This window comes from Taudactylus pleione, unplaced genomic scaffold (genome assembly GCF_031769625.1).
Source record: "Taudactylus pleione unplaced genomic scaffold, aTauple2 ptg000182l, whole genome shotgun sequence".
Taxonomy (NCBI): domain Eukaryota; kingdom Metazoa; phylum Chordata; class Amphibia; order Anura; family Myobatrachidae; genus Taudactylus; species Taudactylus pleione.
In genome coordinates this window covers 2,417,501-2,433,431 of record NW_028284584.1, presented here as the reverse complement: position 1 = coordinate 2,433,431, position 15,931 = coordinate 2,417,501, and the positions used below count along the sequence as shown (strand labels likewise).

Below are 15,931 nucleotides of genomic sequence, written 5' to 3'. Positions count from 1 at the left end.
GTGTCACATATCACATTACTCAGCGCAGTCTCCTATATACAGACTCAGGAGCACACAGATATACAGGTGTCACCTATCACATTACTCAGCACAGTCTCCATATACAGACTCAGGAGCACACAGATATACAGGTGTCACATATCACATTACTCAGCGCAGTCTCCCATATACAGACTCAGGAGCACACAGATATACAGGTGTCACATATCACATTACTCAGCGCAGTCTCCCATATACAGACTCAGGAGCACACAGATATACAGGTGTCACATATCACATTACTCAGCGCAGTCTCCCATATACAGACTCAGGAGCACACAGATATACAGGTGTCACATATCACATTACTCAGCACAGTCTCCCATATACAGACTCAGGAGCACACAGATATACAGGTGTCACATATCACATTACTCAGCGCAGTCTCCTATATACAGACTCAGGAGCACACAGATATACAGGTGTCACATATCACATTACTCAGCACAGTCTCCTATATACAGACTCAGGAGCACACAGATATACAGGTGTCACATATCACATTACTCAGCACAGTCTCCTATATACAGACTCAGGAGCACACAGATATACAGGTGTCACATATCACATTACTCAGCACAGTCTCCCATATAAATACTCAGGAGCACACAGATATACAGGTGTCACATATCACATTACTCAGCGCAGTCTCCATATACAGACTCAGGAGCACACAGATATACAGGTGTCACATTACTCAGCACAGTCTCCTATATACAGACTCAGGAGCACACAGATATACAGGTGTCACATATCACATTACTCAGCGCAGTCTCCTATATACAGACTCAGGAGCACACAGATATACAGGTGTCACATATCACATTACTCAGCGCAGTCTCCTATATACAGACTCAGGAGCACACAGATATACAGGTGTCACATATCACAGTACTCAGCGCTGTCTCCCATATACAGACTCAGGAGCACACAGATATACAGGTGTCACATATCACATTACTCAGCACAGTCTCCCATATACAGACTCAGGAGCACACAGATATACAGGTGTCACATATCACATTACTCAGCGCAGTCTCCTATATACAGACTCAGGAGCACACAGATATACAGGTGTCACATTACTCAGCGCAGTCTCCTATATACAGACTCAGGAGCACACAGATATACAGGTGTCACATATCACATTACTCAGCGCAGTCTCCTATATACAGACTCAGGAGCACACAGATATACAGGTGTCACATATCACATTACTCAGCGCAGTCTCCTATATACAGACTCAGGAGCACACAGATATACAGGTGTCACATATCACATTACTCAGCGTAGTCTCCCTATATACAGACTCAGGAGCACACACATATACAGGTGTCACATATCACATTACTCAGCACAGTCTCCCATATACAGACTCAGGAGCACACAGATATACAGGTGTCACATATCACATTACTCAGCGCAGTCTCCTATATACAGACTCAGGAGCACACAGAAATACAGGTGTCACATATCACATTACTCAGCACAGTCTCTATATACAGACTCAGGAGCACACAGATATACAGGTGTCACATATCACATTACTCAGCACAGTCTCCCATATAAATACTCAGGAGCACACAGATATACAGGTGTCACATATCACATTACTCAGCGCAGTCTCCATATACAGACTCAGGAGCACACAGATATACAGGTGTCACATTACTCAGCACAGTCTCCCATATACAGACTCAGGAGCACACAGATATACAGGTGTCACATATCACATTACACAGCACAGTCTCCCATATACAGACTCAGGAGCACACAGATATACAGGTGTCACATATCACAGTACTCAGCGCAGTCTCCCATATACAGACTCAGGAGCACACAGATATACAGGTGTCACATATCACAGTACTCAGCGCAGTCTCCTATATACAGACTCAGGAGCACACAGATATACAGGTGTCACATATCACAGTACTCAGCGCTGTCTCCCATATACAGACTAAGGAGCACACAGATATACAGGTGTCACATATCACATTACTCAGCACAGTCTCCCATATACAGACTCAGGAGCACACAGATATACAGGTGTCACATATCACATTACTCAGCGCAGTCTCCTATATACAGACTCAGGAGCACACAGATATACAGGTGTCACATTACTCAGCGCAGTCTCCTATATACAGACTCAGGAGCACACAGATATACAGGTGTCACATATCACATTACTCAGCGTAGTCTCCCTATATACAGACTCAGGAGCACACACATATACAGGTGTCACATATCACATTACTCAGCGCAGTCTCCTATATACAGACTCAGGAGCACACAGATATACAGGTGTCACATATCACATTACTCAGCGCAGTCTCCATATACAGACTCAGGAGCACACAGATATACAGGTGTCACATATCACATTACTCAGCGCAGTCTCCTATATACAGACTCAGGAGCACACAGATATACAGGTGTCACATATCACATTACTCAGCACAGTCTCTATATACAGACTCAGGAGCACACAGATATACAGGTGTCACCTATCACATTACTCAGCGCAGCCTCCCATATACAGACTCAGGTGCACACAGATATACAGGTGTCACCTATCACATTACTCAGCGCAGTCTCCTATATACAGACTCAGGAGCACACAGATATACAGGTGTCACATATCACATTACTCAGCACAGTCTCCTATATACAGACTCAGGAGCACACAGATATACAGGTGTCACCTATCACATTACTCAGCGCAGTCTCCATATACAGACTCAGGAGCACACAGATATACAGGTGTCACCTATCACATTACTCAGCACAGTCTCCCATATACAGACTCAGGAGCACACAGATATACAGGTGTCACATATCACATTACTCAGCACAGTCTCCTATATACAGACTCAGGAGCACACAGATATACAGGTGTCACATATCACATTACTCAGCGCAGTCTCCCATATACAGACTCAGGAGCACACAGATATACAGGTGTCACATATCACATTACTCAGCGCAGTCTCCCATATACAGACTCAGGAGCACACAGATATACAGGTGTCACATATCACATTACTCAGCACAGTCTCCTATATACAGACTCAGGAGCACACAGATATACAGGTGTCACATATCACATTACTCAGCACAGTCTCCTATATACAGACTCAGGAGCACACAGATATACAGGTGTCACATATCACATTACTCAGCGCAGTCTCCTATATACAGACTCAGGAGCACACAGATATACAGGTGTCACATATCACATTACTCAGCGCAGTCTCCCATATACAGACTCAGGAGCACACAGATATACAGGTGTCACATATCACATTACTCAGCACAGTCTCCCATATACAGACTCAGGAGCACACAGATATACAGGTGTCACATATCACATTACTCAGCGCAGTCTCCTATATACAGACTCAGGAGCACACAGATATACAGGTGTCACATATCACATTACTCAGCACAGTCTCCTATATACAGACTCAGGAGCACACAGATATACAGGTGTCACATATCACATTACTCAGCACAGTCTCCTATATACAGACTCAGGAGCACACAGATATACAGGTGTCACATATCACATTACTCAGCACAGTCTCCCATATAAATACTCAGGAGCACACAGATATACAGGTGTCACATATCACATTACTCAGCGCAGTCTCCATATACAGACTCAGGAGCACACAGATATACAGGTGTCACATATCACATTACTCAGCGCAGTCTCCTATATACAGACTCAGGAGCACACAGATATACAGGTGTCACATATCACATTACTCAGCGCAGTCTCCTATATACAGACTCAGGAGCACACAGATATACAGGTGTCACATATCACATTACTCAGCACAGTCTCCTATATACAGACTCAGGATCACACAGATATACAGGTGTCACATATCACATTACTCAGCACAGTCTCCCATATACAGACTCAGGAGCACACAGATATACAGGTGTCACATATCACATTACTCAGCACAGTCTCCTATATACAGACTCAGGAGCACACAGATATATACAGGTGTCACATATCACATTACTCAGCACAGTCTCCTATATACAGACTCAGGAGCACACAGATATACAGGTGTCACATATCACATTACTCAGCGCAGTCTCCCATATACAGACTCAGGAGCACACAGATATACAGGTGTCACATATCACATTACTCAGCGCAGTCTCCTATATACAGACTCAGGAGCACACAGATATACAGGTGTCACATATCACATTACTCAGCACAGTCTCCCATATACAGACTCAGGAGCACACAGATATACAGGTGTCACATATCACATTACTCAGCGCAGTCTCCATATACAGACTCAGGAGCACACAGATATACAGGTGTCACATATCACATTACTCAGCACAGTCTCCCATATACAGACTCAGGAGCACACAGATATACAGGTGTCACATATAACATTACTCAGCACAGTCTCCATATACAGACTCAGGAGCACACAGATATACAGGTGTCACATATCACATTACTCAGCGCAGTCTCCCATATACAGACTCAGGAGCACACAGATATACAGGTGTCACATATCACAGTACTCAGCGCAGTCTCCCATATACAGGCTCAGGAGCACACAGATATACAGGTGTCACATATCACATTACTCAGCGCAGTCTCCATATACAGACTCAGGAGCACACAGATATACAGGTGTCACATATCACATCACTCAGCGCAGTCTCCCATATACAGACTCAGGAGCACACAGATATACAGGTGTCACATATCACATCACTCAGCGCAGTCTCCCATATACAGACTCAGGAGCACACAGATATACAGGTGTCACATATCACATTACTCAGCGCAGTCTCCTATATACAGACTCAGGAGCACACAGATATACAGGTGTCACATATCACATTACTCAGCGCAGTCTCCTATATACAGACTCAGGAGCACACAGATATACAGGTGTCACATATCACATTACTCAGCGCAGTCTCCCATATACAGACTCAGGAGCACACAGATATACAGGTGTCACATATCACATTACACAGCACAGTCTCCCATATACAGACTCAGGAGCACACAGATATACAGGTGTCACATATCACATTACTCAGCGCAGTCTCCTATATACAGACTCAGGAGCACACATATATACAGGTGTCACATATCACATTACTCAGCGCAGTCTCCCATATACAGACTCAGGAGCACACAGATATACAGGTGTCACCTATCACATTACTCAGCCCAGTCTCCCATATACAGACTCAGGAGCACACAGATATACAGGTGTCACCTATCACATTACTCAGCACAGTCTCCCATATACAGACTCAGGAGCACACAGATATACAGGTGTCACATATCACATTACTCAGCACAGTCTCCTATATACAGACTCAGGAGCACACAGATATACAGGTGTCACATATCACATTACTCAGCACAGTCTCCCATATAAATACTCAGGAGCACACAGATATACAGGTGTCACATATCACATTACTCAGCGCAGTCTCCTATATACAGACTCAGGAGCACACAGATATACAGGTGTCACCTATCACATTACTCAGCACAGTCTCCATATACAGACTCAGGAGCACACAGATATACAGGTGTCACATATCACATTACTCAGCGCAGTCTCCCATATACAGACTCAGGAGCACACAGATATACAGGTGTCACATATCACATTACTCAGCGCAGTCTCCTATATACAGACTCAGGAGCACACAGATATACAGGTGTCACATATCACATTACTCAGCACAGTCTCCTATATACAGACTCAGGAGCACACAGTTATACAGGTGTCACATATCACATTACTCAGCGCAGTCTCCTATATACAGACTCAGGAGCACACAGATATACAGGTGTCACATATCACATTACTCAGCGCAGTCTCCTATATACAGACTCAGGAGCACACAGATATACAGGTGTCACATATCACATTACTCAGCACAGTCTCCTATATACAGACTCAGGAGCACACAGATATACAGGTGTCACATATCACATTACTCAGCACAGTCTCCCATATAGAGACTCAGGAGCACACAGATATACAGGTGTCACCTATCACATTACTCAGCACAGTCTCCTATATACAGACTCAGGAGCACACAGATATACAGGTGTCACATATCACATTACTCAGCGCAGTCTCCTATATACAGACTCAGGAGCACACAGATATACAGGTGTCACACATCACATTACTCAGCGCAGTCTCCCATATACAGACTCAGGAGCACACAGATATACAGGTGTCACATATCACATTACTCAGCGCAGTCTCCTATATACAGACTCAGGAGCACACAGATATACAGGTGTCACATATCACATTACTCAGCGCAGTCTCCTATATACAGACTCAGGAGCACACAGATATACAGGTGTCACATATCACATTACTCAGCGCAGTCTCCTATATACAGACTCAGGAGCACACAGATATACAGGTGTCACATATCACATTACTCAGCGCAGTCTCCTATATACAGACTCAGGAGCACACAGATATACAGGTGTCACATATCACATTACTCAGCGCAGTCTCCTATATACAGACTCAGGAGCACACAGATATACAGGTGTCACCTATCACATTACTCAGCACAGTCTCCATATACAGACTCAGGAGCACACAGATATACAGGTGTCACATATCACATTACTCAGCGCAGTCTCCCATATACAGACTCAGGAGCACACAGATATACAGGTGTCACATATCACATTACTCAGCGCAGTCTCCTATATACAGACTCAGGAGCACACAGATATACAGGTGTCACATATCACATTACTCAGCACAGTCTCCTATATACAGACTCAGGAGCACACAGATATACAGGTGTCACATATCACATTACTCAGCACAGTCTCCATATACAGACTCAGGAGCACACAGATATACAGGTGTCACATATCACATTACTCAGCCCAGTCTCCTATATACAGACTCAGGAGCACACAGATATACAGGTGTCACATATCACATTACTCAGCGCAGTCTCCCATATACAGACTCAGGAGCACACAGATATACAGGTGTCACATTACTCAGCACAGTCTCCTATATACAGACTCAGGAGCACACAGATATACAGGTATCACATATCACATTACTCAGCGCAGTCTCCTATATACAGACTCAGGAGCACACAGATATACAGGTGTCACATATCACATTACTCAGCGCAGTCTGATGGTGCGGCCTAGTCGCATCGCATTGTAACCTGGACACATTTTCGGCAAAAAAAAATGCAAGGCGCTAGTAGAGTAGTGCGGAGACCTGGTGGCTCATTCACACAAGGCAAGCGGCGCTGCGTGGTGTATTGAGGCCAGATGTATGAGGGCACAGCTGAGCACCTAGCAGGACATCAATATAGAAGCAGCACCTCAGTGGCCCTGGCATAAAATCACTGACATCTTCTACAAGAGACAAAAATAGAAATATGATGTATAATTTACTCCTTAATGAGGCATTTAATTAATCTCACCTACAAAAAAAATATTACCGAAAAACAATGACCAGGATTTCTGATATCTAGGGAGGGGCAACAGAGCTTGAATAGCTTGGTCCCTATACTACAGATTATATATATATTAGGGATGTGCAGGCTCGGATAGGTTCAAGTTTGCACGTTGAGTTCGGATTTTTCCCTCCAAAAAAACGGAACTCAGAAAGAGGCAAAACGTCATCTTACATGGACGAACATCATCATTCCTGGACAAAAGTCCAGGAATGATGATGTTCGTCCACGCAAGATGACGTTTTGCCCAAAAGTCCAGGAATGATGATGTTCGTCCATGCAAGATGACATTTTGCCCAAAAGTCCAGGAATGATGATGTTCGTCCATGCAAGATGACGTTTTGCCCAAAAGTCCAGGAATGATGATGTTCGTCCATGCAAGATGACGTTTTGCCCAAAAGTCCAGGAATGATGATGTTCGTCCATGCAAGATGACGTTTTGCCCAAAAGTCCAGGAATGATGATGTTCGTCCATGCAAGATGACGTTTTGCCCAAAAGTCCAGGAATGATGATGTTCGTCCATGCAAGATGACGTTTTGCCCAAAAGTCCAGGAATGATGATGTTCGTCCATGCAAGATGACGTTTTGCCTCTTTCTGAGTTCCGTTTTTCTGGAGGGAAAAATCCGAACTCAACGTGCAAACTTGAACCTATCTGAGCCTGCACATCCCTAATATATATATATATACACACACACACACACATATACCTACATACACACTATATTATATTCAATGTATCTTCAATAATTGAGGGGAAGTGTCCTGTTAATAACTAATTTAGAAGAACCATAAGCACAGGCTCCAGTGGAATAGCCCCAGAGAGGGCACCTTATGCTGAACAGAGCTAAAATACACTAATAATAATCATTTTATATATTGCTTATTACCACTAATTGGAACTAAGGAGTTAACAATTCCGTATTATACAACTGTAAGTACTTGTATGACTTCTATGCCTGATTCCCTATTACACTGACTCCTGCAACACAAATTAGGAACTTTACCTTAGGCAAAGGAGGTGATGTCTCGTGACTGCCATTTTTTGAGGTCAGGTATAGGGCACGCACTTGATTCTGAACATCATTGTAGAAGGTGGTCTCCCAGAACTGCTGGTTGGTCCATATAGTGTGATCCTGAACACAGGTGTAGGCGAACTGAGAGATCCCCGGAGACAATTTCTGTGAAACATAGCAGGACATTCATTTATAAACCGCATGTCAGTGCCCTCCAATGTATTATAGGAACAATGATAAATAATGGACCACTAAATTACGCATTTCATTAATCTTAGCTACAAGAGGACATTTCATATTTTCATCAAGTATCCAGCACAATAAGAATTTAAAGTACAACATTGTACACAATACTGAGAGAGAACATCTTCTGCATAACGACTACAAGAGGCAGCCATCACTATAAGTAGTACACACGTGCTGGGCCATATCTTTCAGAAATATCTGCCATGGACTCAACAAGAGGCAGCCATCACTATAAGTAGTACACACGTGCTGGGCCTTATCTTTCAGAAATATCTGCCATGGACTCAACAAGAGGCAGCCATCACTATAAGTAGTACACACGTGCTGGGCCTTATCTAAAGAAATATCTGCCATGGACTCAACAAGAGGCAGCCATCACTATAAGTAGTGCACACGTGCTGGGCCTTATCTAAAGAACTATCTGCCATGGACTCAACAAGAGGCAGCCATCACTATAAGTAGTACACACGTGCTGGGCCTTATCTAAAGAACTATCTGCCATGGACTCAACAAGAGGCAGCCATCACTATAAGTAGTACACACGTGCTGAGCTTTATCTAAAGAAATATCTGCCATGGACTCAACAAGAGGCAGCCATCACTATAAGTAGTACACATGTGCTGGGCCTTATCTAAAGAAATATCTGCCATGGACTCAACAAGAGGCAGCCATCACTATAAGTAGTACACACATGCTGGGCCTTATCTTTCAGGAATATCTGCCATGGACTCATCAAGAGGCAGCCATCACTATAAGTAGTACACATGTGCTGGGCCTTATCTAAAGAAATATCTGCCATGGACTCAACAAGAGGCAGCCATCACTATAAGTAGTACACACATGCTGGGCCTTATCTTTCAGGAATATCTGCCATGGACTCATCAAGAGGCAGCCATCACTATAAGTAGTACACACGATGCTGAGCCTTATCTTTCAGGAATATCTGCCAGGGACTCAACAAGAGGCAGCCATCACTATAAGTAGTACACATGTGCTGGACCTTATCTAAAGAAATATCTGCCATGGACTCAACAAGAGGCAGCCATCACTATAAGTAGTACACACATGCTGGGCCTTATCTAAAGAACTATCTGCCATGGACTCAACAAGAGGCAGCCATCACTATAAGTAGTACACACGTGCTGAGCTTTATCTAAAGAAATATCTGCCATGGACTCATCAAGAGGCAGCCATCACTATAAGTAGTACACACGTGCTGAGCTTTATCTAAAGAAATATCTGCCATGGACTCATCAAGAGGCAGCCATCACTATAAGTAGTACACACGTGCTGGGCCTTATCTTTCAGGAATATCTGCCATGGACTCATCAAGAGGCAGCCATCACTATAAGTAGTGCACACGTGCTGGGCCTTATCTTTCAGGAATATCTGCCATGGACTCAACAAGAGGCAGCCATCACTATAAGTAGTACACACATGCTGGGCCTTATCTTTCAGGAATATCTGCCATGGACTCAACAAGAGGCAGCCATCACTATAAGTAGTACACACGATGCTGAGCCTTATCTTTCAGGAATATCTGCCATGGACTCAACAAGAGGCAGCCATCACTATAAGTAGTACACACATGCTGTGCATTATCTTTCAGGAATATCTGCCATGGACTCAACAAGAGGCAGCCATCACTATAAGTAGTACACACGTGCTGAGCCTTATCTAAAGAAATATCTGCCATGGACTCAACAAGAGGCAACCATCACTATAAATAGTACACACGTGCTGAGCCTTATCTAAACAAATATCTGCCATGGACTCAACAAGAGGCAGCCATCACTATAAGTAGTACACACGTGCTGGGCCTTATCTATGTGCCATGGACTCATCAAGATGTCGGCGGCGATGGAATCCAGACAAGTCAGAATCCCGGCGACTGCATCCTGACTGACGATGACATCACGCTGGTAAGTATTAGGGTTAGGGGGAGAGTTATGCAATAGAGGGAGGGTTACGGTCAGACTGCACGGGGGGGGAATGGTTTAGCGGTAGGATTAAGGGCAGCCTACTTACCGGTAGGTGTAGGCTTTGTAACCCACACAAGATGCGGGTGTCAGGAATTTGAGCGTCGGGATCCTGAGTGGCGACATCCAGTACCCGACCCATCAGAACCGCCCCCTATTATTCTGCTGGGAGTCTGTCTAATGCGTTTGGATTTTATAAACATTTGACATTTCTAAAGAGTAACCTAATCAAGACAGCTGGTACTTTTTTGGAACACTTATTTAAGGGTTCATGAAACAAAAAGATGTATGTAATATTAAAATGCTGAAGGATAAATAGCCCACATCTCATGGCAAAATGTTGGGGTCAGAAAATTTTGTACAGCTTCATTACTGAGACATAATCTTTACAAAGAATGAAGCGTCTGTGGCTGCAGTGATGGAACTTCTAAATCCAGAAACGTTGTGGACACACAGGTCAGACATCTCTGTTTGGAATTACTCCAGGAGAACAGGAAAGATTAGAACCCTAGTTCATGAAGGGCATCATTCATAATCGTAGCCACAATAAATGGCGAGGCAGGAAGCGTAACGACGAGCAGCACTAATAAAAGCGTTTCTACTCAGAAGGCTTCTTGTCTTCCACCCTGGTAAATGTCACAACACGTCCTCTACGTCATCATGTCTAAGATCACTACGCAAAAACCCACTTACGTCAAAGTCAGGGGAAAAAAATCCTGATATCAAGTTAGACCTGGACCCATGTAGTGGGGGAGCATGACCATACTCTGGAGAGCCAGGCAATACCTTGCTTCATTTGGTGGGTATGAGACGGCCTTGTGTTCAGCTCAAATAGTCGACCAATCGGATATCTGAACTTTCATTAGCAGTTTTCCCCCATTCTTCTGGCTGACAATTGTAGTACTAGTGTTACCCGTGCTGCACTGTATTATAGCCCAGGACAATGCAGACCTGCTGTGATATTTATTTATATGGGACCGCTAGGTGTCCGCAGCAGCGCTTTACAATGACAACAGAATATATAGCAAAGGATAAACCAAACATTTGGGGAAGAGGGAAGGGTAGGGAGACTCACTAAGCCTGAAGCAGTAGTAGTGGGTTACACAAGGGCGAGTAGGGAACAAACAGCAATCACTGCCCCTGTACCCACAAGCGGGCACAGGCAGGATCAGAGCCAATGGAAGGAGACAGAGGCACAAATATTAGCAGGAGGCCACTTCCTGATTGAGCAATCTCATGCGGCAGCAATGTGCTCAAAGACAATTTAAAAGAAAAACAGTAATTTGTGGTAAAGTGACAATAATATTATTATTATTACTGTGCACAGACTGTGCCGTGCAGCGAGGCATGGCGATGAGCGTCCGTTTCATGCAGCCTATGGCCAGCTTAAGAAAAGAAAGGTTGTAGATGGTCTTTTTCATTCTATTCCTCTATATATCCCTGCAGTGGAAGAAGTCATCGGTCTTATTACATTACTACTGTAGAATGGCTGCTGAACCTATCCGCAATCTCTGCTTTTACGCGGTGAAAATGCCATTTGGCACAAAAGGAAGAAATAATTCAGAACTTCTCAGCATCGATTTGTTAAAAAGAAAAGACAAATCTTCAACAAAATGAATGAACCTCATTAGAAGAATGTTAAACCAGAACCAAGTCCGGCCACCACACTAAGCAATCGCAGCCTCCAGAGAATCTTCATAAAAAAGAACAGATGTAATAATGAGACAAAATTAATTATCCAAAATAGATAATTTTATAATATTAGATTTTTTTTTATAATATACTAATATATCGATATGCCGTTGTAGTATTTCATAAATATCAACACTAAAGCACTTGGCAATACAGGTTGAGTCTCCCATATCCAAAAATTTTACGAAATACGGCATATTCCAAAATACAGAAATTTTTGACTTGACTGAAACTATGAAACCTTTGATTTCTGATGGTTCAATGTACACAAACTTTGTCTAAGGCACATATTATAAAAAATATTGTATACAGTTACCTGCAGACTATGTGTATAAGGTGTATATAACACATAAATGCATTCTGTGTGTATATTTGGGTCCCATTCCCAAGATATTTCATTATGATATGCAATTATTCCAAATACGGAATATTCCGATATCCAAAATACCCCTGGTCACAAGCATTTTGGATATCGGAGACTCAACCTGTACTAAGATACTGTAGGTAGAATTCCCATTTCCTCCAATAGAGGGCAGCTCAGGCTTAGGAAACAGCCAGTCCCAGTGACAGCCAGTCATCATTACAATACGGTCACCCTGATTACAGCTTTTCAGGTCATATCTATCTCGAAAATGTTTCATGTTTACTACAATATTTCATATTGTTAAAATTGCAGATCATACAAATATAACTAAAAGAAAATCTATCAACTAATAAAGATTATATGAATATTCAAATTCAAGTATTCAATTAGACGTAAAGCTGGCCATACACCTATTCTAATCGGTCAGTGTGTGGGAGTAAATGGTAATGGTCAGACACTGGGATAGAAGGTCATTGATTACTAGCGAGGAGGAAATTATAAGGATGGTAAGACACTGGGAGAGATGGTCAGTGATTACTAGCGAGGAGGAAATGATAAGGATGGTCAGACACTGGGAGAGATGGTCAGTGTTTACTAGCTAGGAGGAAATGATAAGGATGGTCAGACACTGGGAGAGATGGTCAGTGATTACTAGCTAGTAGGAAATGATAAGGATGGTCAGACACTGGGAGAGATGGTCAGTGTTTACTAGCTAGGAGGAAATGATAAGGATGGTCAGACACTGGGAGAGATGGTCAGTGATTACTAGCTAGGAGGAAATGATAAGAATGGTCAGACACTGGGAGAGATGGTCAGTGATTACTAGCTAGTAGGAAATGATAATAATGGTCAGACACTGGGAGAGATGGTCAGTGTTTACTAGCTAGGAGGAAATTATAAGAATGGTCAGACACTGGGAGAGATGGTCAGTGTTTACTAGCGAGGAGGAAATGATAAGAATGGTCAGACACTGGGATAGATGGTCAGTGATTACTAGCTAGGAGGAAATGAGAAGAATGGTCAGACACTGGGAGAGATGGTCAGTGTTTACTAGCGAGGAGGAAATGATAAGAATGGTCAGACACTGGGAGAGATGGTCAGTGATTACTAGCTAGGAGGAAATGATAAGGATGGTCAGACACAGAGAGATGGTCAGTGATTACTAGCGAGGAGGAAATGATAAGAATGGTCAGACACTGGGAGAGATGGTCAGTGATTACTAGCTAGAAGGAAATGATAATAATGGTCAGACACTGGGAGAGATGGTCAGTGATTACTAGCTAGGAGGAAATGATAAGGATGGTCAGACACTGGGAGAGATGGTCAGTGATTACTAGCTAGGAGGAAATGATAAGAATGGTCAGACACTGGGATAGATGGTCAGTGTGTGGGAGCGAATGATAAGAATGGTCAGACACTGGGAGAGATGGTCAATGATTACTAGCTAGGAGGAAATGATAAGAATGGTAAGACACTGGGAGAGATGGTCAGTGATTACTAGCAAGTAGGAAATGATAAGAATGGTCAGACACTGGGAGAGATGGTCAATGATTACTAGCTAGGAGGAAATGATAAGAATGGTAAGACACTGGGAGAGATGGTCAGTGATTACTAGCAAGTAGGAAATGATAAGAATGGTCAGACACTGGGAGAGATGGTCAGTGATTACTAGCTAGGAGGAAATGATAATAATGGTCAGACACTGGAATAGATGGTCAGTGATTACTAGCTAGGAGGAAATGAGAAGAATGGTAAGACACTGGGAGAGATGGTCAGTGATTACTAGCAAGTAGGAAATGATAAGAATGGTCAGACACTGGGAGAGATGGTCAGTGATTACTAGCTAGGAGGAAATGATAAGGATGGTCAGACACTGGGAGAGATGGTCAGTGTTTACTAGCTAGGAGGAAATGATAAGAATGGTCAGACACTGGGAGAGATGGTCAGTGATTACTAGCTAGGAGGAAATGATAAGGATGGTCAGACACTGGGAGAGATGGTCAGTGATTACTAGCTAGTAGGAAATGATAATAATGGTCAGACACTGGGAGAGATGGTCAGTGTTTACTAGCGAGGAGGAAATGATAAGAATGGTCAGACACTGGGAGAGATGGTCAGTGTTTACTAGCGAGGAGGAAATGATAAGAATGGTCAGACACTGGGATAGATGGTCAGTGATTACTAGCTAGGAGGAAATGAGAAGAATGGTCAGACACTGGGAGAGATGGTCAGTGTTTACTAGCGAGGAGGAAATGATAAGAATGGTCAGGCACTGGGATAGATGGTCAGTGATTACTAGCTAGGAGGAAATGAGAAGAATGGTCAGACACTGGGAGAGATGGTCAGTGATTACTAGCGAGGAGGAAATGATAAGAATGGTCAGACACTGGGAGAGATGGTCAGTGATTACTAGCTAGAAGGAAATGATAATAATGGTCAGACACTGGGAGAGATGGTCAGTGATTACTAGCTAGGAGGAAATTATAAGGATGGTCAGACACTGGGAGAGATGGTCAGTGATTACTAGCTAGGAGGAAATGATAAGGATGGTCAGACACTGGGAGAGATGGTCAGTGATTACTAGCTAGAAGGAAATGATAATAATGGTCAAACACTGGGAGAGATGGTCAGTGTTTACTAGCTAGGAGGAAATGATAAGAATGGTCAGACACTGGGAGAGATGGTCAGTGATTACTAGCTAGGAGGAAATGATAATAATGGTCAGACACTGGAATAGATGGTCAGTGATTACTAGCTAGGAGGAAATGATAATAATGTTCAGACACTGGGAGAGATGGTCAGTGATTACTAGCTAGGAGGAAATGATAAGGATGGTCAGACACTGGGAGAGATGGTCAGTGATTACTAGCTAGGAGGAAATGATAAGGATGGTCAGACACTGGGAGAGATGGTCAGTGATTACTAGCTAGGAGGAAATGATAAGGATGGTCAGACACTGGGAGAGATGGTCAGTGATTACTAGCTAGGAGGAAATGATAATAATGGTCAGACACTGGGATAGATGGTCAGTGTGTGGGAGCGAATGATAAGAATGGTCAG

General features: G+C 43.2%; 1 protein-coding gene across 2 annotated transcripts in view; it reads right to left on the bottom strand.

Moving 5' to 3' along the window:
- The window catches only part of SBF2 (SET binding factor 2), an 805,041-nt gene that overhangs the window by 207,540 nt on the left and 581,570 nt on the right, over positions 1-15,931 (bottom strand). For both annotated transcript variants that reach the window (XM_088476083.1, XM_088476084.1), the window contains exon 18: positions 8,582-8,755. In XM_088476083.1, the coding sequence (XP_088332209.1) occupies positions 8,582-8,755 (174 nt within the window). The remainder of the gene's footprint in view (positions 1-8,581; positions 8,756-15,931) is intronic.